This window comes from Misgurnus anguillicaudatus, chromosome 16, assembly GCF_027580225.2.
Source record: "Misgurnus anguillicaudatus chromosome 16, ASM2758022v2, whole genome shotgun sequence".
Taxonomy (NCBI): domain Eukaryota; kingdom Metazoa; phylum Chordata; class Actinopteri; order Cypriniformes; family Cobitidae; genus Misgurnus; species Misgurnus anguillicaudatus.
In genome coordinates, this window is record NC_073352.2 from 10,071,851 (window position 1) to 10,097,419 (window position 25,569).

Consider the following 25,569-nt stretch of genomic DNA (forward strand, 5'->3'; position numbering starts at 1 on the left):
GGTGACTGATTTAACCAGTACCCTAGTGACTGATTCAACCAGGACCCCAGTGAACGATTCAACCAGTACCACCCCAGTGAATGATTCAAACGGTACAGAAGATCAGTGCTCCCTACTGACACAAATGCTTAATTTCCTAAATATGACATACTTTATAAATAAAACTGGGACAATTGTCAGTTCAGCTTCTCAATTTTTATACCACACACTACTGCCTGTTAATATCATTCCTAGTAGCATACCAACAATATGTGATGATTATGAAGAGGATATTGAGGACGCTTGTGTGGTCTTGCTCAGTTATGGCATGTGGATAGAAAAAAATTGCAATGAAAACATTTCCTTTATCTGTTATGAAGGTAAGAAATTATTTGTTTTATAACTCAATATTAAAACGCTAAACTTGTTGCAACTAGGGCTGTCACTTTTGTGAAAAAATCATTTTCGATTTTTATTATATAAGTGTTCATTGAATCGATTGTAAAATCGATTTTCCATGTGTAAAAAGACGTTTCCATTTTCAACGCCAAATAACGGACAAACGTGAAGAGAGCGCTGGAAACGCACAAGTCAGCAATATTTCTTATTTTTTGTCATTAAGTTTCGTGCAGAATTACAAACAGCAACAGTAGTGCAACATTCTCGAAAAAAGTATGCAGAGTGGACTGCTGCCATAACATAAATAAAAAACATTACTGCAGGCTTCAAACCGGCTGCATTTATGATTTAGGCAATTCAAAAATTATTTTAAATAATGATTCAATTCATTTCAAACAATTGTTCAAAAACGAAACTTTAAATAGACTTACTTGAAGTTGAGAACAGGCTGTGTGTCTTTTTATTAAACGTAACAGACACTTAGGCGGCACTTGGCAGGCATAATGAAATGCGCAAAAAGGCTAGGGCCATTACAAATTATTGGTCAGGAAAACAAGTTGATCATGAACATTTTCGGGGTCCAGAGCGTTTTTTATTCACTATATGTCCATCTGTTGAGAAGACGCGCTCTGACCGCACTGATGTCCCAGGGAAACTCGGGTACTTCGTTGCCAGCTGCGCAAGGTGGGGGTATGTCGTACTGTCAATCTTCCACCACAAAAGCGGTTCGCTGTCAGCTGGCAATGGTGTCTCATGTAAGGTCTGTTTCGTCGCTCTCTCGTGTTGCGCAGGTTCATTGACGTTGTCCTCCATTTTCTTTGCAAAACAGATGCAGGGATTGAAAGCTTGAAACTATAGGTGCGTAAAATTGCTGGGTATTTTCTGTCTAGCTTTCGCAACGCCTACTGCACTTTCGGAATTCTTCATATTATTTTTCTGCTTGTTTGTGAGTTTTATTACGTCCTATATTTTTAATTGTTTAATTCTTTAAAAATTAATAGTGTATATATTTGGTAAAATCGATTACCTATTTTCGTATTCGAAACTTTTTTTTGGTTGGTCCGATCGATTGTGCAATCGATTTTCGAACGAAAAGTGACAGCCCTAGTTGCAACTACATGTGAAATGCAGATATATGTATAATTATTTGTGTGTCATTGAGAAATAAGGATGTCTGGGATAACAGAAAATCTTTTTAATGATATCATTGAACATTTTACAATCCTCCTCCTGTAGTTTTGCAATCAATACGCTATCAGCATGATTACTTAGGAGTTCAACTTGCACATGTCTTGCATCTGTCTGTAGAGCGTTTTATGGGTGAAATAAACATTTCCAATGTGAAAAAAAAATGAGGGCTACCTATCCTGGAGTCCAGCACCAGGAGACATTACCCACTACAGAGTGGAAATTACAGCAGACCTAAGCCAGACCTTTAATTCAAATGAGACAGGCCTGTCTAAACAATTATTGAACCTTAAAGAAGCAACTCGATACGATGTTCAGGTCTTCCCAGTGAAATGTGGCAGGGATCTCAATCCTCAGAATATTTCTTTCTATACCAGTAAGTAGACCTGGACTCGGTGTGTTTTATTGCGTTATTTTAAAGGCGCAAAAACGAAACTTTGATAATTAAAGCTGCAATCTATAACTTTTTACTATTAGTTAAAAAATCAGTTATTAAGTAAGTAGAAAAACATCTGGGTTAAAAAAATCCCCGTAACCTATCCTAATTCACAATCAGAGGCTTATATTATATTTGAGTGGGCGGGAATTTTTTCACGGCAAATGCGAGTTTGAAATAGTCACTAATCTTTACGTGATTACATCACATCCATAAATCCGAAAATTATCTTTGTTTTAAAACAATGAAATCTCAAACCTTGGAGAGCCAATGCACTGGATCAATCCTTCCTAAAATGCATTAAACTTTCGTTTACAAAGATGTAAAACTCACCGAGTGGTCAAAAAGCAAAATTCGCTACAAAAGATGCTTTCCAATAGGTTTTTTAGCATTTGTTGTAAACTTGTGGACCTATTTTTCCAAACGCCTCACACCTGTATATTCTTCTGTTGAGAGTTTGAATAATAGACACTCCAGCCCAGGTGGTGGCGATAATCCGCCTTTGCCAATTGCAAGAATACAAACAACGTTCCCGGCGCGTAGTAATACCGTACCTCACAGCACATCTAATACAAGTCAATGGAGTTGGACAAAAACTACTATAAAACCTGTTGGAGTGCGTCTTTTGCGGCGATTTTTTGTGTGAGCATATTAGTTCTAAAGTTCTGAATGTTTATTTCAAAATACCCAGACGCCACAGGCGCGCATTGAATTTTGGGATAGTAAAGGCTGTGAAGGATCCAGGGAAAAGAAAAGCCACATTTGGAGGCTACATGTAACGGAACCTTCGAATTGGGATTCACCCAATTACTCTGCAAATAACTGCAATTTTATGTATTAAACAGAGATGGCGATAGAGAGGCAAAAGTTACAGATTGCAGCTTTAAGCGAATGTTTTTATATAAATATTTTTGAAAATTAAATTAATCGCACATTTGTGTTTACCTAAATTTATTTACAGTTGACATTTCTAAATGTCATTACTAATGAGCATAATGATGCACAATCTCTTTCTTTTAGTCCCATCTGCTGTTTATAATCTCAATGTAACGAAGGTGACAGATGAAAGCATTGAACTGAGCTGGAATCACTCAGGAGGATATGATTTCTATTCAGTAAACGTGTCAGACGTATCCAAACCAAATACTACAACTAAAAGTACAATTGTGATATCAGGTCTTACACCAGGGAAAATGTATAATTTGACAGTTACTGCTATAGTTAATGGTACTACAGAAAGTGTGCCAGAGAGCGTTTCTAATTACACCAGTAAGTACAGACAGTCAACACTACATCATAAAACATACTTTACATTCATCTAAAAAACATCTGTGTAATGCTTTTTATAGGCTAATGACTTTTTTTGTATTTCAGAGCCTTCACCTGTCCTGAATCTAAAATCAGAAGATAAATATGAAACAATCATCAATGCTTCCTGGACAAAACCTAATGAAAACCTTTCGGGTTACCATGTTTGTCTTAATGAAAACAATACATTTTGCAATAATTGCAGTGATTGCAATGATTGCAGTGAGTGTGTAAACTGTATAATCACAAACGTAACACCTGAGTGGATAAACTTTACAGATAAAACACCTGACACAAAATATATTCTGTGTGTGGCTGCACTAACAAACAACAACACAGTACAAGGAGAAATGGTTCAAATTGATGCATACACACGTGAGTATCACTGGTTTAGATGTGTTAAATAAGATCTTTTTCTGTTTTTCTGCATTAAACTGTACTGAGTTTATGTTGCAATTTTGAGGACTAAACAGCATCATTATATGTTATTTATGAAAAGGAGGGGTGTGGTGTAAAGTTCTGATATTAAATGTGTTCTTATTTTGTTACACCACAGAACAATGTGTTATTATTAACCACTTAGCCAATAATGAATAATGAAGAAGTTCCAAGTAAATAAAATAAGTCAAAATCTTGGTAAATAGGCAGTATTCTCTGCTCTTAAACTCTGGGGGCGTGTCTGCTGTTTGCACTAAAGCCACGCCCACTCACGGGAAAGCTGCCATGTCTCTCATTATGCAAGGTTACTTTCTTTTTACGAAAAGCCAGCTCAAAAGGCTTAGAAATTATGGTTTAATTTTATTTTACTGAGGAGAAACACTGGACATTGAATAAATGTTTTTATAATTAATTCATTATGATTTTAGCAAATAAATTTATGCTAGACATGACTATTAAAATAATAACATTCCGTGTATAAACTAAAGGGGGTCGCACACCATCTGCGTAGCTCAGCGCCGCGCCTTTCTAAAAAAATCGAACACATAGTGTTCTATGAGTATACGCACACCGGCGCCGCCAGGTGGCGCCTGTCCGTGCCGCCCAGCTTTGACTCAGGAAGTTGCTCAAATCCCTGTCGTGCCACACAGCACCAGGGACGTGCACAGACATTTTAAGGGGCAGGGGCTCAAGTGAAAAAAAAGGGCACCTTTCATAATTATGTATTTTTTTCTTTTTTTTAAACAAAAAGTATATATATTAACAAAATTCTGAGTTCCTTTTTAAAAAAATTATTTAAAAAAGTTAATTAATTTTATCTTCCTCAAACTCACGCAATTGTTTAATTTTCAAAAGATGTCTACGAAATAATCAGTTCACACAGACACCATGGTCTCCTTAGTAGTTGCCATTACACAATGTGCATGTTTTGAAAACATTAAATTACATATTAATTACAAATTTGTTAAAATGCTAATAACAGAGTTGTAACTGCTGAGTTAGCACTACATGCCAATAAATGCTATATCATATGCTAGCGTTTAGCTGATTAGTTGTTAGTTGTTACTCAAAATGTATTTTTGTCTGATAAGGGCTCAAAATATAAGGTTTGTTTACTAAAGGCCAGTTCACACTGGTCAGACAACTACCAACTCCAACAGACACCAACAGACCCAACAGACACCAACAGACAACCACATTCTAAAGTCTCATTGACTTTGATCCAACAACTGCCAACAGGGGTTTCACACTGGTCAGACAGACTCCCACAGACGCGTCTGTTGGTGTCTGTCTGACCAGTGTGAAGTGGCCTTTATATGAGCTTCTGGCATGAGCCTCAGAGCAGAGCAATCAGAGCAGAGCTCAACATTATTAATCATGACCCTTTCAAATAGGGCAAAAATAGACCATTTTCTTGAAATGACAAATTCTAGGGTTGTAAATAGACATGTAAAAACGTTTCTGGATAATTTTTGCACTTAATAAAGCAACATACCTTCTATGTAATTGTCAAAGAACAATTTAACATATTATGACAGCACATCCTATGGCACCTTTAATCTTAGGTTTCATATTTATTAGGGTTACACATGTCAGAAACAACAAATATAGATTAGGCCTATTTTATTTGTATTTTAGATTTTACTTTTTTGTGATGTCAGTGAAAATTCTGACTGGGCAAGACGGCAAGTAAAATACTGAACCATCAGATTTCTTCCCAATCTACTCCAGCACTCCAGTATAACACATATACTTATTTAACAGACATTACAAAAAACGCAAACAAAAAGCTTACTACTGCAGTTAGCAATTATTTTATTGTTTGTGCTTTATTATTTTATGAGCAGTCTGTTTAAACTACATACACTACACTGTTACAAGTTTGTAACCCTTCAGCTTAATATGGGATTGCCATGGAAAACAATGTCCCTGAATCGTTATGTGTAACAACGTGTCCCATATTTTGTGCATAAAACTGTTAATATAAGAATGCTTTCTTCCTCACACACTTACCGGTAGCTGCCTACATAATCATGGACATCGCGTCTCGTATTCAGGCTGAGCAGGTTTGGCGCTTGAAGCACGAATGATGCAGCACAAGTGTAGACAAGCCAATCATAAAGCGAAATACGTTAGAGAGCGGGACTAAGGAAAGGTAAAGCCAATCATATGAGCGATGTGAATTTTGGAGGCGGGACTCATCTGTTAACCGTTTGTGTGCCACAAATAGCGCTATTTTTCTTTATATAAGAGTTAAAATCTTATTTAAATGATTCCTGAATAAATTAATGTTAAATTAAATAAGCAACAAGTAAAAAACACAAGAAACAGACAGACATCAGTTGTTATATGAATAAAGATTTTTTTTTTAAAAAGCACCCCAGAAAAAAAGGGCACTTTCTCTCCAGGAATAAAAAGGGCAGGTGCTCAAGCCCCCTTTGATGTCTATGTGTGCACGTGCCTGCACAGCACCACTCACATAGTTTAACATTAAATAACATCATATTAAAATCCCAAATCATTAACGATTAACATTGGCTGCTAACGTATATTTTGCATTTTGAAGTAGACGCTATCTGAAGAAGCTCGAGCTATTTAATGTGCACTTCCGGTTCATGATACCTCCGAGTTGTCCTAGACACATCTCGACGCGACGCTGAGCTGCGCAGCCGGTGTGCGATCCCCTCAAGTATTATAGATGCTGTTAAAGCTACTTTAGCATATTTAATAAACCTTTACACTAATGAGTGGCAGTTCACCAGAAGTTTTTCAGCTGGCTACTGTGTATGCTTTTAAAAGTTCACCTAAAAATGAAAATTCTGTCATTATTTACTCCCTTCATTTTGTTACAAACCTGTATAAGTTTCTTTGTTCTGGTGTGCATGAATGAAGATACTTTGAGAAATGTTTGTAACCAAATCGATCATGAGCCCCATTCACGTCTATAGTAGGAAAAAGAATACTATGGAGGAAAATGGTGCTCATGAACATTCGCCAAAATATCTTTCTTTGGGTTGATCAAAACAAGGAAATTTATACAAGTTTCTAACAACATGAGGCTGAGTAAATGATGACAGAATTTTCATTTTTGGGTAAACTATCCCTTTAAGAACGTTTCATGGATATGAGGGGCACGTTCAAGTTCAAACCGTTTTTGCTACGGTTTCCGGGTTGAATGTCATGATTACTGGAAACGGTGTGCACTGGTGTGCAACATGATTTGAGATATGTTTTCTCTTGTTTGGTGGGTGTGTCAGAACTGCAGTCCAATCAGCAGCAATATGAAAATAAACCATGCGGTAACATTTTAAAAAGAACACAAAGAATGGCCCTCTCAGCTACCGTAGTTGCAACTCTTGCATCATCAGAACATGGTGTTCAACGCATCCCCGGTTCTGTTTAAAAAACGTTGTGCAACATATTGTCAGGGCTGATGGTCAGTTGTGGGTTACTTGCAGCAGGGAACAATATATCTCATGCATCCTCCGAATTCTCATGAAAGAAGGTCGCATTCAGAGTTTGCTTTTGAAGTGTCCTATTTGCTTTTTTTAAATGAGACAGACTTAATGAAGTATGTAGCCTTTGAATAAGACCTCAGGAGGATGCAGCCTACTCAAATAAGACACAGTTATAGCAGCTGAACTTGGTATCACAGTCTAAATGCAAAGTATTGGAAACCAAAATATTGGTTTTCCTCTGCCCCTCTCGGGTTGCCAAACGCAAACAGGAGTGCAGTTGATAATGGAAAGCATAAGTTTATCTGCTCATTTTCACGTTTGCAATGTTTTTGTTGATTGCAAATGAAAACAAAAAATGCTAGTGTGGATTTTTACAACAATCTGCTGCATATTTAACTCACAGCCTAACGCGTTTCAGCATAAGATAAGACATTTTGAATTGACCTTACACTGACTTTCATTCTTTACGTTTTGTTGGTTTAAATTGACAAATTGTTAATTCTTGTATTCTTTGCACACACGTCCAAAAAAAGTGGCAAATCTTTCTTTATCTTCATTTTCTCAATCTATTACTGCCAACTGGGAATTAACTGAAGGTTATAAAATATTCAATGTGAGCATTAAAGCAGATCGTGGGAATAGCACGTCTAATGTCACTAACCAATTGAGTTATACTTTCAATGAGCTGGACGCAGCAGTAAAATACACCGTCACTGTCATCACTCTTTCTGAGAAATATGAACTGGAAAGTGATCCTGCTGAACTATCAGTGTATACCAGTAAGTAGACCTGGACTTGGAGCTTTTTATTGCTTTATTTTATATGCACAAAAAATAAACTTTAATAATAAAGCTGCAATCCATAACTTTTACCAGTTATAACTGAACAAAAATCAGTTTGAGTGAGTAGAAAAAAATCTGTGTTCAAACCTATCTCCTTACCTTACCCTGTATTATTATAAGCTTACCATTTTACTCTGCATATAACTGCAGCCATGTTTCAAACAGAGATGGTGATAGATAGGCAGAAGTTACAGATTGCAGCTTTAGACGAATGTATTTATAAAAATAATTTTGAAAATTATATTAATATGTAATGATGTAGATCACCAATGAACATAATGATGCACAATCTCTTACTTTTAGCCCCATCTGCTGTTTATAATCTGACTGTAATAAAGGTGACAAATGAAAGCGTCGAACTGAGCTGGAATCACTCAGGACGATATGATTTCTATTCAGTAAACGTGTCAGATGTATCCAAACCAAATACTACAACTAATAGTACAATTGTGATATTGGATCTTACACCAGCAAAAATGTATTATTTCACAGTTACTGCTATAGCTAATGGTGCTACTGAAAGTATGCCAGAGAGCGTTTCAACTTACACCAGTAAGTACAGACAGTCAACACTAAATCATAAAACATACTTTACATTTATCTAAAAAAAAAAAAAAATCTGTGTGTAATGCTTTTAATAGGCTCACGACTCTTTTTGTTATTTGTATTTCAGAGCCTTCACCTGTCCTGAATCTAACATCAGAAGATAATAATGAAAGACTCATAAATGCTTCCTGGACAAAACCTGATGAAAACCTTTCGGGTTACCGTGTTTGTCTTAATGAAAACAATACATTTTGCAATAAATGCAATGATTTCAACAATTGCAGTGAGTGTGTAAACTGTACTAACACAACCTCAACAGCTGCATGGATAAACTTTACAGATAAAACTCCTGGCACAAAATATATTCTGTGTGTGGCTGCACTAACAAACAACAACGAAACACAAGGAGAAATGGTTCAAATTGATGCATACACACGTGAGTATAGTGTTTAATCTTTATAATATACTCACTGGTTTAGATGGGTTCAATAAGGTCTTTATCTGTTTTTCTGTATTCAACTCTGAGTTTATGTTGCAATGTAGACAGAGGATTAAGCATCATGATGTGTTACATATGAATATGAGGGGTGTGATGCAGGGGCTCAGTGGGTAGCAGTAAGAAGTTGCCCAGTTGATATTTGGCTGGGTCAGGAGGTCTTACTACGTCTATTTGCATGTTTTCCCTGTGCCCATATGTTTGTCTTGGTCTTTTGTCCATTCCCCCAAATTTGACCAACATATGCGTTTACTAAATTAGCGCCTGGCATGCTGGTAAAACTTAATATATTAGGGTATAAAAATTATATATTGGAATATAATTTTCCAATAATGACGGGTACTGGAAAATGACTTGCAATTTAAACCACCAGGATTAATTATCAACTTTAACTTGTGAAAGGTTTTACTTACATAGACTTTCCGTTTTTGCCAGAATGTGGTTTTGAGAAATAAACAAATAATATGAATATGAGTTTATACGTATATAAAGTAAAAGATTCATATTGAGAACTTCTTAGGTCACTGCAAACGTTTTCAATCCTTTTAAGTACTGAATATTTTGATTCTTTACGTTTTGTTGATTTACATTCACAAATTGTTTACTTTCCTTTGCACATAGGTCCAAGCAAAGTGCAAAATCTTTCTTTAACTTCAACTAATCAATCCATTACTGCCAAATGGAATTTAACTGAAGGTTATAAAAAATTCAATGTGAGCATTAAAGCAGATCATGGGAATAGCACGTCTAATGTCACTAATCAATCAAGTTATACTTTCAATGACCTGCAACCAGCAGAAAGCTACACCATCACTGTCATCACTCTTTCTGAGAAAAATGAACTGGAAAGTGATCCTGCTGAACTATCAGTGTATACCAGTAAGTAGATATGGACTTGCATTTTATTGCTTTATTATACGCACATAGAGATAAAGCTTTCATAATTAAAGCTGCAATCCATAACTTTTTTTCATTTAAAAATGACCAAAAACGTATCCACGCAGAGTGGCAGCCCTAAGCACAACCCACGTACGGTGTTTTATGGTGACGGTTTAAAACACCTTTTGCCTTATTACTATTATTTTTTCAGGTTCATTTTTTGTGTGATAAGTACAATAATCACTATACCCATATGTATTTGATAAGTTAGCGATAAATTATACTCACACCAATCGGCAGGAGACTTCCACCGTAGGTCGTTCGTTACCGCTAAGGTTCTAGTAGAAGCAAGCATACCTTTTCATGTATTTTATAACTTTTATTAATACAATTTTGTGATAGTACAATAATTCGTTTTCCAATTAAGTCAAGTATAAAAGTACAAAGTCTTATACCCCAATTCAAAGAAAAAAACCTTTAGCTGTCAGACACCGAAGAAACGGAGCTTGCGTCCAGTTTCGTTCTGACTTCATCAGAACTTCATCCTTTTATAGACGAGTTGCCAAGTCTAAATTCCCCTTCGGTGACATCACAGTCCTTGGGGAACGCCTTCAAAAGACATGCATAAATACGACTGTATTCCTTTGTTCATCAGGCTCGCCTTCGCTGGATTCTCCTCTGAAGTGTCTGTATGATAGCAAATCTGATGGATATATATATTTATTTATTTATTTATTTGTAGTGTACATTCAAAATATCAAAAACAATAAATATAATTTCAAAAATATTTATATAAATACATTCACTTATTTTACCCCAATGCTGGTTAAATGCATTAGAATGCTATCAGCGGCTCAAGCCTCCATTGCCAGCTTTAAAATGTCGTTTTGGAACAAGCAAAAGAGCTGCTGAATGAGACGCTGAAGAAATAGTACCCACAATAGCGATTTAAGTACAAAAACTGGACGAATCCCTTTAACTCTTTCACCGCCAGCGTTTTTTTTAAAAAGTTGCCAGCCAGCGCCAGCGTTTTTCATGATTTTTACCAAAGTTTAATGCCTTCCAGAAAATGTTCTTCTTTGAATATATAAACATACAATATACCAAATGAAAGAACAGACCCTTTCAAAAAAAAAAAAAAAACGTTTCATCCTACCTTCAGTAGTTCTTTTGTAATCAGCTTTTGAAAATGGGTAGGTTTCTGCAAAAACACCACATTTTGAGCAAAAAGCAGAGATAATTCCATTTTTGTGACAGACTTTTCATAGAGATCCCATTCAGAGCGATCTTTAAAACAGACACGGACATGCAGCAGCTTGTCATAGGGCAATACTTCCGGTTTTAAAAAGTTGCGGAAGGGCGCCACCTGGTGGATAATAGCGATATTGCGGAAAGACGGAAAATCTCGTCAATGGCGGAGAAAGAGTTAAATATATCATGTGATTGATGTCTTGAGGTCTGGTAACCGTAGTACAAGCAGAATAATTGTCTCCAGGCCGTTGAATTATTGAAAAATAATGCACACCCGAGGTGTAACGGGCACTCCACTTCGTGTCGTGGCCGCATCACCACATCAGGTTTGCATTATTTTTCTAAGAATTCAACAGCTTGTCATCAATTATTCCTTACATATTGCTCAAGTAGGACTGTGATATTGCAGTATATCCTCACAACCGTGATTAGGCCAGAGGCACGAGGCCGTAGGCCGAATAGAAGAGGCAATCACAGCCGTGATGATATAGAGCTATATCACACGATGTGCATTTATACAAGAGTTCGTTGGCACACGTTTGAAAAAAGAAAACTAAAAAAAATTTATTTTAAAAGCCTCTATGTTTGGGAACTAGGCCAGAATGACAGGCAACACTTTCGGCTGTTTTGAATCTCATAATAACTTAATAGACGGAATAGCCGTTTCTTAATATTACATTTCTTGGTCACAAAGTGTAGTTTTAAGATTAATTTAGTCGAGAATATATATGTATAATGTTCAAATCTGCAGTTGATTAGTAAAGATGGCGCCTATTTGAACATTTGCTTAGAAAGATTCGCACATGAGGTCCAGTGTTCACTCACCCCTCATACCACAGCCTGATCTGGGTTACATCCCTGACAGGGATTCCCTGGCTCTGATGTAGGCCTATTTGTGTTTGATAGTCAAAAATGAGATTAAACCAGCAGTATTTGGTGTCATGAAACTATTACTTGTTTTTTATTCATATTTAGAGTATTTTGTGTTGTTATTGTTTTGCTGCAAGGTAAAAGTTAATAAAACTATATTTATATACTATTGCTTTTCCATTTAATCTTAACGCGGTACAAGCACTCGCTTTATTGCCGGACTTTGGTTATGTCAGTCCAACATGAAACTGAATAATAAGTGTTTCATATTGTAACAAGTCAGAGAGATGTTTTTGCGTGCCGATCATCATTGGTGAAATTTCACAACGTGTTTTAATACACGTCACATGAAAATAAACAACATGTGGCCCAATGTAAGAGCCAGTATCCTTACCTGCTGTTTCGTGTCCTTTTGATGGAAAGAGAGAGAGATCGCTCCAGAGAAAATGATTGTTTTCATTGCTTTATTACAAGTATATGTTAATCGTCCGCACAATGTGACATTATTGTGGTAAATCCCCGAAAGTTTACATCCAAGAGCGTTGATCCAGTCAGAGATATATGATGTGAGTGAATGACTCACGTGTTTAAAGAAGCCCCACTCACTAATACTAAAATGACCAGTAGGTGGTGGAATGATACAAACGGTTAAGCGTTTACTGTTATGTTATCAGTACAATATTGCACGCCTGGGAAGAGCTCTTAGCAAAATTAGATTCGAGAACCAGAAAGAACTGAATAGTTTTGTTGCAAAATGAGATAAATCCATTTTTTAACAGTTTTGTCAAAACATGTTTATTATTATGTTATTATTTTGTTTTATGGTGCTACTTAGCTGTATTTTTTAAGTTATGAAGGTTTAAATCAAAACAAACCAACTGCAGTTGAATTGAAATTAATTGGAATGCACAACCAAAAAACAAGATTTCTGAACAATAAAAAAAAAATGGTGGTTATCTCGTTTTGCACTGAAACTCTTCAACTGTTGTATAACTTCAAATAATTCACAGAGAGCGTGTCTACTTACACCAGTAAATACAGACAGTCAAACCTACATCATAAAAAAGTTTAATTTATCAAAAAAATATGTGTGTAATGGTTTTAATATGCTAATGACTCTTTTTGTTATTTGTATTTTAGAGCCTTCACCTGTCCTGAATCTAAAGTCAGCAGATAATAATGAAAGAGTCATAAATGCTTTCTGGACAAAACCTAATGAAAAACTTTCAGGTTACCGTGTTTGTCTTAATGAAAACGATGTATTTTGCAATAAATGCAGTGATTTGTGTGTAAGCTGTACTAACACAACAACAACAGCTGCATGGATAAACTTTTCAGATAAAACACCTGACACAAAATATATTCTGTGTGTGGCTGCACTAACAAACAACAACACAGTACAAGGAGAAATGGTTCAAATTGATGCATACACACGTGAGTATGACAGTTGTGTCAAAAGTATTCCCATTCATTACTCAGGTGGAAGTACTAGGGTTTAAAACGACTTCTATAGAAGTCAAGCTTTTTACTCAAGTAAAAGTGTAAAAGTACTGGTTTCAAACTACTTAAAGTATACAATTAAAAGTAATTTAAGAGAAAATTTGCCATGAAGGAAAAAAGCCTAGGCCGCGCCACAGTCTACTCATTTTCAATATTAAAATATGTTATTACCTTAACTAAGAATTGTTGATACATCCCTCTATCATCTGTGTGCGTGCACGTAAGCGCTGGAGCGCGCTGCGACGCTTCGATAGCATTTAGCTTAGCCCCATTCATTCAATGGTACCATTTAGAGATAAAGTTAGAAGTGACCAAACACATCAACGTTTTTCCTATTTAAGACAAGTAGTTATACGAGCAAGTTTGGTGCTACAAAATTAAACGTAGCACTTTTCTAAGCGGATTTAAAAGAGGAACTATATTTTATGGCGTAATAGCACTTTTGGGAGTACTTCGACTCGCCTGAGATGTCCGTTCCCTTTCTCACTCTCATAATGGGAGAGGGAGGGTGTTACTGCGCCGAGTCGAAGTACTCCCAAAAGTGCTATTACGCCATAAAATATAGTTCCTCTTTTAAATCCGCTTAGAAAAGCGCTACGTTTTATTTTGTACCACCAAACTTGTTCATATAACTACTCGGCTTAAATATGAAAAACGTTGATGTGTTTGGTCACTTCTAACTTTAAGTCTTAATGGTAGCATTGAATGAATGGGGCTAAGCTAAATGCTATCGAAGCGTCGTAGTGTGCTCCAGTGCTTACGTGCACGCACACAGATAATAGAGGGATGTATCAACAATTCTTAGTTAAGGTAATAACATATTTTAATATTGAAAATGAGTAGACTATTGCTTTAATGTTAAAAAAATTGGGATGCACTAGGCCAGGGGTAGGCAATGTCAGTCCTGGAGTGCCGATGTCCTGCAGATTTTAGCTCCAACCCTGATAAAACCTTGGCTACCTGTAGTTTTCAGGTTACTTTTTAGACCTTCATTAGCTTGTTCAGGTGTCCTTGATCAGAGCTGGAGCTTAACTCTGCAGGACATCGGCATCGGGTGTGTGGGGATCGTGTACAAACTAATAGAGTGTTGGAATGGTGTATGTTTATACTTCTCATTAACCACAATCACATCCAGATGAAGCAATTTATCTAGATAGGTTTTTTATACAATGACAAGCCGGAAGGAAAACACGCTGAAATGATTAGACCCCTTAAAAGTTAAAACCGGGGCTTAGCTGGAGGCTAAAAGAGCCGCGGACACAATGTTGACAAGTGTAAGCTAGCACGTTTAAGGAGGGATTTATTAAACATGGATGCAGAAGAAGGTTCATAACTGTCTGAATATGTACAGTTACTAATTCTGCGGGACTGTGACAGCTATTTTTGTAAATTAACTCTTGCGATTTTATCAAGGATTTGGATGTTTCATAGATAACAAATGAATTACTTTTGGGTGGTTTGGGCAATTTTGTCAAGGCTTATTGAGTGCGTTTACATGCATAGTCTTACGCCGATTATGCTTAATAAACTGAAAACATGTGGGGTCATGTAAACGCCTAAAATGGTTTTCTTTAAATGGGGAAAGCCCATAAATGGCACAGGTAGTTTTTTGCTCTTTACCTCGATTTCCCGTAGCATGTAAATACCTTAACCGGCTTTCTCACGGTTTGGTCCATGTGCGCATGTCTTCGCGTGTGAAAGATAAATGTCAGACGCGGAATTAAGCGCAAAGTAACGCATACAATTCCACTAAAGCAGTTGGCAGAGAAACTGCGAAAATAAAAACTGATGTTATATTTACAGGTTCTGGAGACATTAAAAGAGATAAAACAATATAGCTTAAGACAGATATGCCGTCTGCCTTTAGATCGACTTTTATGTACTATAGGCGATGACGTCACTACATGCGAGAAACCTGACAAATCTCCAAGTCCCATGTAAACCCAGTTGTCTGGATAGCCGGTTTATTGATTTGCATGTAAACGCATGAAAACAGTTTTTTATAATAAGCAGATTTTTGATAGGTATCCCCTTATTCTGTGCATGTAAACATACTCATTGTCTAATGTAACCTATCGCTGGGCTAACTATGATTAGCAATGTGGATTATTTTAAGAGCCCATTCAAAGGATGGCACACACATCTATCGCTGTATGTTTGTTTAACATTTAAGTTAACCAATAGCGCTGAAGGTTGGCGACTTTTCACCTATAAAACAGAAACTTGCTGTTTAGATAAAACCAACACACCAGTACATATGCATAGATTATTTTACCTGATATGAAGTGTGCACTGCAAACACAAGCATTATTTATGATCGTTTTGTCCAGTAGTACGCCGAAATGCATTCAACCATAATTGTCTTCTTGGTTTTGTGAAGCAATGTCTGCCAGGATCCATTTTTTAAGTCAAAACCTCAAACTTTTAGCACGCTTGCTATGTGTTCCTACTTATTTTTGCCTCCTGCTAGAGCGGTGACATCATAGTGACGTAGGCAATTAAGGGGTCTATCCAGTTGTTAAGTCTGACGTCATGCGCCACTTCTGGGTCCAACCGCTCACAAATCTCACAGAGAAATAACAAAAAATCATGGCTGTAATACACTCGTATCATAATGAAAACTACCAAAAAACACCCGATCCTAAAGAGGTGACCAGACATGGAATTATGAACGTCGATTTTTTATGAATTATTAAAGGACAAGTTCGGTATTTTACACTTAAAGCCCTGTTTTCAGATTGTTTATGATGAAATAGAACGGTTTTGACTGAAATTTCGACATATGCGGCTGCCCCGAGAATTTTCGGGTGTTTGTGTTTCACCTCCCACCTTTACAATGGGTTTAATGGTGCACTGGAACAATCCTTCCTAAAATGCATTAAACTTTCGTTTACAAGACGTGAAACTCACCGAGTGGTCGGGGGTGTTCACTGGTGTGCTCACGCGGGAATCGCTGCAAAATACGCATTCCAACAGGTTTTATCGTAGTTTTTGCCAACTCCATTGACTTGTATTAGATGTACTGTGAGGTACGGTATTACTCCGCGCCGGGAACTTTGTTTGTATTCTTGCAATTGGCAAAGGCGGATTAGCGCCACCACCTGGGCTGGAGTTTCTATTATTCAAGCTCTCAACGGAAGAATGTACGGGTGTGAGGCGTTTGGAAAAATAGGTCCACAAGTTAACAACGAATGCTAAAACACCTGTTGGAGGGCGTCTTTTGCGGCGATTTTTGTGTGAGCATATCGGTGAGCACCCCTGACCGCTCGGTGGGTTTCGCGTCTTTGTGGACGAGAGTTTGATGCATTTTGGGAAGGATTGTTCCAGTGTACCATTAAACCCATTGTAGAGGTGTGAGGTAAAACAAACACCCGAAAATTCTCGGGGCAGCCGCATATGTCAAAATTTCATTCAAACCGGTTCTATTTCACCATAAACAATCTGAAAACAGGGCTTTAAGTGTAAAATACCGAACTTGTCCTTTAATATATAGCTCTATAACTGTGAGTTTTTTTATGCGGTTCGGCCGTTCGTCCACACGAAACCGCAGTATCAGGGCACTGAAACCGAGCATATTTGAAAACCCCGGCCAGGGTGAGCTTTTTAAGAAACCCTGGTTACAGTGGTGTCGTGTAGAGAGTAAGGTTTTGCCTTGCGATGTCAGAGTGTGTGCCGCTATCCACTGTGTTTGACGTCAAGATTGTGCGCCGCTGACTGGTTTGTTTATGATTCTAAGCAATTGCGGACGTATCTTGCTAATAATAACTGTGCTAACAGGGCTTCTAACATGTATACAGATAGATGCTCAGTGTTATCTCACTATATTGCGGAACACGATTTGGGTTATTTCCCCGCCTGCTGGTGTGGCATGCTCTTGACAGCGCTTGATAGCGTGCTTTTGCTTTATCGTATGGATGGATATTTAATTTAAACCGAGCATGTGTGGACGGGATTTTTTTAGGGAAAACTCCAGTTATAAATATACCCATGTCCGTGTGGACCAGGCCTGAGACTGCAGTGTACACATACAATTTTCGCTTTATGTGTGCTATGAATAAATAGTGCTCATAAATGGCTGTTTAAATATGATGCTTGTAGTTGAAAATGGTATTCCTTACGTCATGACTTAACAAGCGGATAACGTGAGCCTGGAGACTGCAGTAAAACTGTGAGTTTATAATTTTTTTGCTTAAATGTATGATATGAATAAATAGTGTTCATAATCGGCTGTTTAAATAATATCCTCTATTGAAATGAGTGGAGGTTTGGTGTATGGTGTCTAGTCTTTAAAATATTCTCAATGGTTTAGATGTGGTATGTGGTATGTGTATTCGACTGTACTGAGTTTATGTTGCAATGTAGAGGATAAAGCATCATTATGTGTTAAATATGGTGCAGTGGGTAGAACTGTTAACTGTCTAGCACTAAGAATGTGCTCGGTTTGACATTTACAAATGCAGAAAATGAAATGTGTCCAATCTGATGTATAGAGCAAAAAAAAATTAAACCTAACCACAGGTTGTAAGCTACTGGCCACCAGAGGGCACTTTATTCCTTACACATACTTTGATGTCGTAATAAGGTGCTTGCACAAACAATTAGGTCATTATTCTTGGAAGACAGTCTGCCAAATTGTCCTTTCTCAACTTTGACTTGTGTATGGATTTACTTGTGCATAGACTTACCGTTCATGCCATGAATATAAATGTTAAAGTGGTTTTAAATCAAGAAAACAAACAATATGAATATGAGTTTACAGTGATAGTATACAAATATTTATTGATATCATACCATTTTTTATCCTTTATACTCATTTTAAGTACTGAGTATGTTGATTCTTTATGCTTTGTTTATTTACAAGTTGTTTATTTTTCTTTGCACATAGGTCCAAGCAAAGTGGCAAATCTTTCTTTATCTTCAACTAATCAATCCATTACTGCCAAATGGAATTTAACTGAAGGTTATAAAAGTTTTAGTGGGACCATTACAGCAGATGGCTGGGTTCGTACGTTTAATGTCACTAATCAATCAAGTTATACTTTCAATGAGCTGCAAGGAGCAGTAAACTACACCATCACTGTCATCACTCTTTCTGAGAAAAATGAACTGAAAAGTGATCCTGCTGAACAATCAGTGTATACCAGTAAGTAGACCTGGACATGCTATTAATTTATTTATTTTATAGGCACAAAAAAATTAAGCTTTGATAATTAAAGCTGCAATCCATAACTTTTTTATTTTCATAAATGACCAAAAATGTGTCCACGCACAGTAGCAATCCACAATGCTTGTACAGAAAATGAATCAAAAACTGTTTCAAACAGAGATGGCAATAAAGATGCAAAAGGATTAACCCAGCCCAGTGGGTTATAATTTGACCTATGCTGGGTTGTTTTAACCCGTTGTTGGGTCAAATATAAAAAATTCTTGGTTCATTTAACTTGAACGCTGGGTTTATCCGTTTTTGACCCAACACTGGGTTGAAAATAACCCAGCATTTTTAAGAGTGTAATGAAGGTGAAAAATAAAAACATCAAACTGAGCTTTAATCACTCAGGAGGCTATGATTTATATTTAGTAATTGTGTCAGACGTATCCAAATATATAAGGCAGTGGATATTTACACTAAGTGACAATAACAACATTTTCTTAGCAATATGCTATTTGCAGTGAGTGAAAAAAATAATAACATTTGCAGTAAGTGTAAATAGTAATTAGATGCTATCTATATTGGCAGACAATATTTGAAGAGTTTGGTTCCAAAACGCAATAAACGCCATTTTTGAATTGCATTGCTAAACCTGTGATGGTTTTCTGTGACGGGAAAGAAACGTAAGCCATCAACATCTAATAATTTCTGCGAGAGGCACTCGGTTGCTTGTTCTCCAGATAGCATCAAGCCTATCATGCTAAAACATTGACCCCAGAGGATCTTATGAAAACTTTACATTATTTTACTCAAAGTCAACGAAAATCGAGCGGGACCAAAACATTTTACAGCTGATCGCTGTGAAAATGTAAAGAGACGACGTCAACTATAACCGCAGCAATGCGTTCTTAATATAACAAAGTAAGTGTTTGGGTAATGCCATTAATGTTTATTTTTTAATCATTGTATACCACTAGTCAACTAAATAAATAGAAAATGGTAAAGATGAATGCACATTTATACATTGATTTAATAGATTTATAGCATTTTGAAATAAAAAAACTGTCATGGATTTATTGCATTTTGTGGAAAAAATAATTCGTTTTTATAATAAATCTTTGAAAATCAAGTTATGGATTTGAATTTTTTATGTTTTTATAACCTAAAGATGCTATGTGAAAGTTTGTAACAGAAAATAGTGGTTTTCATCTTGTCACCTACTTGTTATAGAAACACGTTTTTACCCAAATTAGTCAAAATGGATTTGTTGCGTTTTGGAACCAAACTTTTCATTTGCACCTCAGTATTTTTGTAGATTAACAGGATTCAATTAACAGAGTATATTTATAAAAATGATTAAATGGATGTTGCATTGTTGTGGGGGCCTACCCTACTCAATAAATATCTTTATTCTTAATAAACACTCGTTTTCTACTTTTCAAATATTTTCTTATTTTTATAAAAAAAAAAAACAATTTTCAATGTGATATGTAGAAAATGGCAAGAGGCAGATTCGAACCAGCGAACCATGGAAGCTCTTGGTTTACATGATTCTTGGCGTGTTTTTTAAACTTTAGTGGTTCAACCATACATGATGGGTGAAACTAGTGTAAATTGAGTTTGCCAGTCTGAACAGACACCCGGATATATAATGCAAATGAAAGTACCAAATACTACAACTGAAAGTACAATTTTGATATTGCCTCTTACACCAGGGAAAATGTATTATATCACAGTTGTTACTATAGTTAATGGTACTTCCAAAGTGTGCCAGAAAGAGTTCCTACTTACACCAGTAAGTACAGTCAACACTACAGCATAAAAACTTTTGATTTATCTAAAAAAACATCTGTGTGTTATGCTTTTTATAGGCTCATGACTCTTTTTTGTTATTTGTATTTCAGAGCCTTCACCTGTCCTGAATCTAATATCGGAAGATGATTATGATACAGTCATAAATGCTTCCTGGACAAAACCTAATGAAACCCTTTCGGGTTACCGTGTTTGTCTTAATGAAAACAATATATTTTGCAATAAATGCAGTGATTGCCATAATTGCAGTGAGTGTGTAAACTGTATAATCACAACAGATGAGTGGATAAACTTTACTGATAAAACTCCTGGCACAAAATATATTCTGTGTGTGGCTGCACTAACAAACAACAACACAGTACAAGGAGAAATGGTTCAAATTGATGCATACACACGTGAGTATAGTGTTTAATCTTTAAGATATACTTACTGGTTTAGATGGGTTCAATAAGATCTTTATCTATTTTTCTGTATTCAACTGTACTGAGTTTATGTTGCAATGTAGATGATTAAAGGTACAGTGTGTAATTTTTAAAAGAATCTCTTGACAGAAATGCTAAAAAATATGTACAAAGTTATATTATAAGGGGTGTATAAAGACCTTTTAATAATGAATCATTATGTTTTTATTACCTTAGAATGAGACATTTTTATCTACATACACTGAAGGTCACCATTTTGTGCTGCCATGTTTCTACAAAAGCACTTAATGGACAAAATTGTCTCCGTCGATGACATGTTTTTCGGATGGCGACTACTGTAGCTTCTCTATTCGTTTCAAAAGCGAGGGAAGAGCAGTAGACTGAGCCATTGGTTGCAATTCGCAACCTTACCACTAGATGCCACTAAAATTTACACACTGCACCTTTAAGCATCATTATGTGTTACATATGAATATGAGGGGTGTGGTGCAGTGCCTCAGTTGCCCTTTTGCCTCAGAGTAAGAAGAAGGTTTGGTCCTTGGCTGGGTCATCAGGATTTTCTGCGTCTAGTTTGCATGTTCTCCCTGTGTCTGTGTTGGTGTACTGTGGGTGTCTCTTGTTACATCCCAAATGCATGAATTGGAGATGCCAAATTGTCCTTCCCCAACTTTGAGTTGTGAATGAATTTACTTATGTGTAGACTTTCCGGCTCTCACTGTGAATATAAGTGAATTTTTTTTGAGAAATAAACAAACAATATGGGTTTATTTATACAGTAAAAGATTCATATTGGGAACCTCTCAGGGCACTGCAAACCACCCAGATTTTGTTCAAACAAATATTTAGTGATATCATACTATTTTATGAATATTCTTATAATTATATTGATCTTGATTATTTACATTTGTTGATTTACATTCACAAATTGTTTATTCTCCTTGAATTCTTTGCACATAGGTCCAAGCAAAGTAACAGATCTGTCTTTAACTTCAACTAATCAATCCATTACTGCCAACTGGAAGTTAACTGAAGGTTATGAAAGATTCAATGTGAGCATTAAAGCAGATGGCTGGGTTGGCACGTTTAATCTCACTAACCAATCAAGTTATACTTTCAATAAGCTGCAAGCAGCAGTAAAATACACCGTCACTGTCATCACTCTTTCTGAGAAATCTAAACTGGAAAGTGATCGTGTTGAACAATCAGTGTATACCAGTAAGTAACTGTTAAATTGTCAGTACTTCTTTATCAGACTAGCCTACTGATTTATCTGCAATGTACCATTTATCAAATTAACATCCAAAAAACTGTTTTTTCAGAGCTTGTTTCTCCAGGACCGGCAACTGCTATTGTTCTCAATCAAGCTGCCATAAATGTAACCTGGGAAGTTCCCAAAGAGTTGGCAGGAAACTCAACAATTACATATAATGTGACAGCTCACTCTGATTACTGGCAGAAACCTGATGAAAAAAGCAATTTAACCCAGAATATGTCTATCATCTTTAATGGTTTAAATTCGGGAACAAACTATACCTTCAGTGTCAGTGTTGTGGCTGGCAATGATAAGAGTGATCCAGTCTTTGCTTATGGAATGACAGGTACATTTCTTGCCCAATGTTTCATCTTGTAGCTATTACATCTATAAGACATTTGTCAACACTTCATGTTTCATGACTGCAGTGTATTTTTGTGGCTGCAGTTTGTGTTTCTGTCATGTATTTTTTATGATGTTTAACAAGGACATCTTTATTTTTATTTTAGTGCCTAATAAGATGAAAGTGACCTTTGCAGTGATGTGCACCAGTGAAATATCACTTTACTGTAGCAAGAATACAGCTCTGGAAGATATAAAAAAAGAGGTGAGAGATGATCACAGCAAACTTTACAAAGCATACTCTTAAAAATAAAGATGCTTAACCTGTTCTTTACAACGATGACATTCAGTCAAAAGATTTTAAAGAATTTTACCTTTAAAACCTTTTTATAATCTAAGATAAAGATTTTTTTCCACCACAAAGAAGGTTTTTGTAAAACAGAATGTTTCTTCAGATGTCAAGGTTATTAATGAAACATACAGCAAAAAATGGTTTACAGTATCTCTGGCATCGTGAAGCACCTTTATTTTTAAGAGTGCAACTTTATACCATGTTAATTTGTAGTGATAAAGGTAAAGACGAAAGCAATAGAAAGATAAAAATGCTCACTGCTCACAATCAGGCTCCTGCAACTGAAACTGAAATCATTGAATCTGTTTTGTATTTCAGCTTGAAGAAAAGTTTCGAAATGAATATAAAGGTGTCTACTGGACACTCAATACGACTAACAGAAACTGATGTTGTCGCAGTCTCTACAACAATAACTTGGTTTGTAAAACCAACCTGAAGATGCAACATGTTTTTATTGTTATCAAATAATAAAATAACAAAATATTTACAATTTATATTAACCTCTGACTCTTGTGTAACTTTTTAATTTATTCACCCATTTCTCAGGATCACTGCCCTGCGGTCTTTATACCCAGACTTACTACTGATATAAATAACAGCAAAACAGAAGTCCCAGCCCATCAGTTAAGTTTCAACTTCATTTAGTTGCAGTTCCTCGGTTTATCATCTTTCTTATAGAATTATTATGTTGCATTGCATGAATTATTGGAAATTTATATGTATGCATACTTTATTTTTTTAAATTAAGATATAATTTTATTATATTTTCTTTATAGTTTTTATCTATATAGGTTCATGTATTTTTTTCTGCAGAAATGCCTATTTTTATTTTTTCTGTCAATGTAATGTATTTTATTTTTCTATGTACTGTCAGTTTCTTTAAAGCTGTAAAATTGTGGACAGACATAACATTTAATTTGCAATGGGTGTCCTGGCTGAGTGCCCCTTGGTGGTGGGATGGTCATAAAACTTTATGTATGAAAATAGATACTTTTTTATTATTGTTATTTCTTTATGGTTATGCAAAAGTTTCATTTCTTAATTGGTGCAAAATGATAAATTGATACATATACTGTACACCCTTAAATGTAAAATCCAGTGTGCATTTATTACATTTATTTATTCTTGTTAAACTGTTGCAATACTCCAATAAAAGCCTACTTTCAAAGTTTTGTATATAAAGAATGTTTAATTATATAAGTGTTAACATATCCAACCAAATACATGTCAAGAGTTAATAGTTTCAATTGTAAATAGCTGAAAATTATAAAATTGGAATAATTACTAAAATTATTGAGTGTATTTGGGGGGTTGTGTGCCAGAGTTTATAATGTTTGACCATGAGGCACTATAATACATTTAAAAGTTTATAACAGAGATTGTATAGTCTTACATTGTTACTGTAGCAGACCTTTACCTTCACTTCAAAAGCCAGATGTTGCAAATAAATGAAATGTTGAGAAAGAAATAGTTGAGTACTATTAAATGTCTTTGTATCAAATCACCACACAAACTCATTCACAACAATCTGCCAGGTTTATTTTGTGCTTCAGATGGTTTATTAAACATACACACAAAAATCTTTTTTAGTATTTTACAAAACCAATAAAAACAAACAAATCAATATCTAGAAAAATACATAAAAGCAGACAAGGGAAAGTAAACAATCAATATGCTCAATGTAATAAGTGAATGTTCTTCATCAAGCAATATAAAACTGTTCCAGATAGCATATAATTCAATTATGTAAATCCCACAATTCATTTTATTTCAGTGAAATTGATCTTATTCATGATGACAAATAAGCTTGCTGCTGAAACAACAGCGATATCAAGAAATTATAGTAAATCTCATCAAAACACTTAAAATATATGACACAAATTAAGTGGAGTTATTTATTTAATACATTTGGGTCATTTTGAAGCTTGAAGGGATTTCCAGTAACTATAGGAGTGGATGGTTACCATCCAATCCCAAAGTAAATAGAAACCCCAAAACAACCCTTTGTAAAATTCTGCGTTTGGGTTCTAAAATACAAAGATTTTTTTTTAGAGTGAAATTAATGTTTTCACAATTATCCCACAGGAAAGCAGACATAGTTAATTGAATACATATTTTTTAAATTACTTGTAAGTCACTTTGGATGAAATATATAAAATACATGCAACCGCTTTTGCAAACCATTATACAAATATAAGTGTTAAATATAGCTGCAGTGTTAAAACAAGCCCACTCTTATGTTTCTACAATGTTTTGATACTGAAATATAGTTGTTGCTAAACAGTTGCTAGGGTACTCTGTTTGGTTGCTAGGGAGTGAACTGGCATCCGACAATGATTATACTACAAGCCAGAAATGAAACAAGCCCTTGTCTCTATGATGTTCTGATGCAGAGATATAGTTGATGCTAAGTGGCATCCAAATTATTCCACTTTATCTCGCTCTACCTTAAAATTTATTGGCACGGTATACGACAATGAATTGGTTTATCGGAATTCTTTTGATAATTTTTTGTCTTGAGTGTCTCAATATGCTACATAGCAATTTTTGTGGCAATCAGACAAAGATCTATGAGGAGTTCAAACAATTCAAAATGGCGGAAAAATTGTCACACTGTAACAAATACTTTGCTGCCTTAAAATTTTTTGTT

General features: G+C 35.7%; 1 protein-coding gene across 1 annotated transcript; it reads left to right on the top strand.

The window, feature by feature from the left end:
• Window positions 1–20,649: 20,649 nt before the first annotated feature.
• LOC129422943 (uncharacterized) lies at window positions 20,650–24,079 on the top strand. The gene is made up of 6 exons (XM_073854601.1): window positions 20,650–20,946; window positions 21,931–22,188; window positions 22,293–22,571; window positions 22,735–22,832; window positions 23,238–23,336; window positions 23,466–24,079. Exons 1-5 carry the CDS (start codon window positions 20,922–20,924, stop codon window positions 23,304–23,306), a joined length of 729 nt encoding a protein of 242 aa, XP_073710702.1. The 5' UTR covers window positions 20,650–20,921; the 3' UTR covers window positions 23,307–23,336; window positions 23,466–24,079.
• The last annotated feature ends 1,490 nt before the right edge of the window (window positions 24,080–25,569 follow it).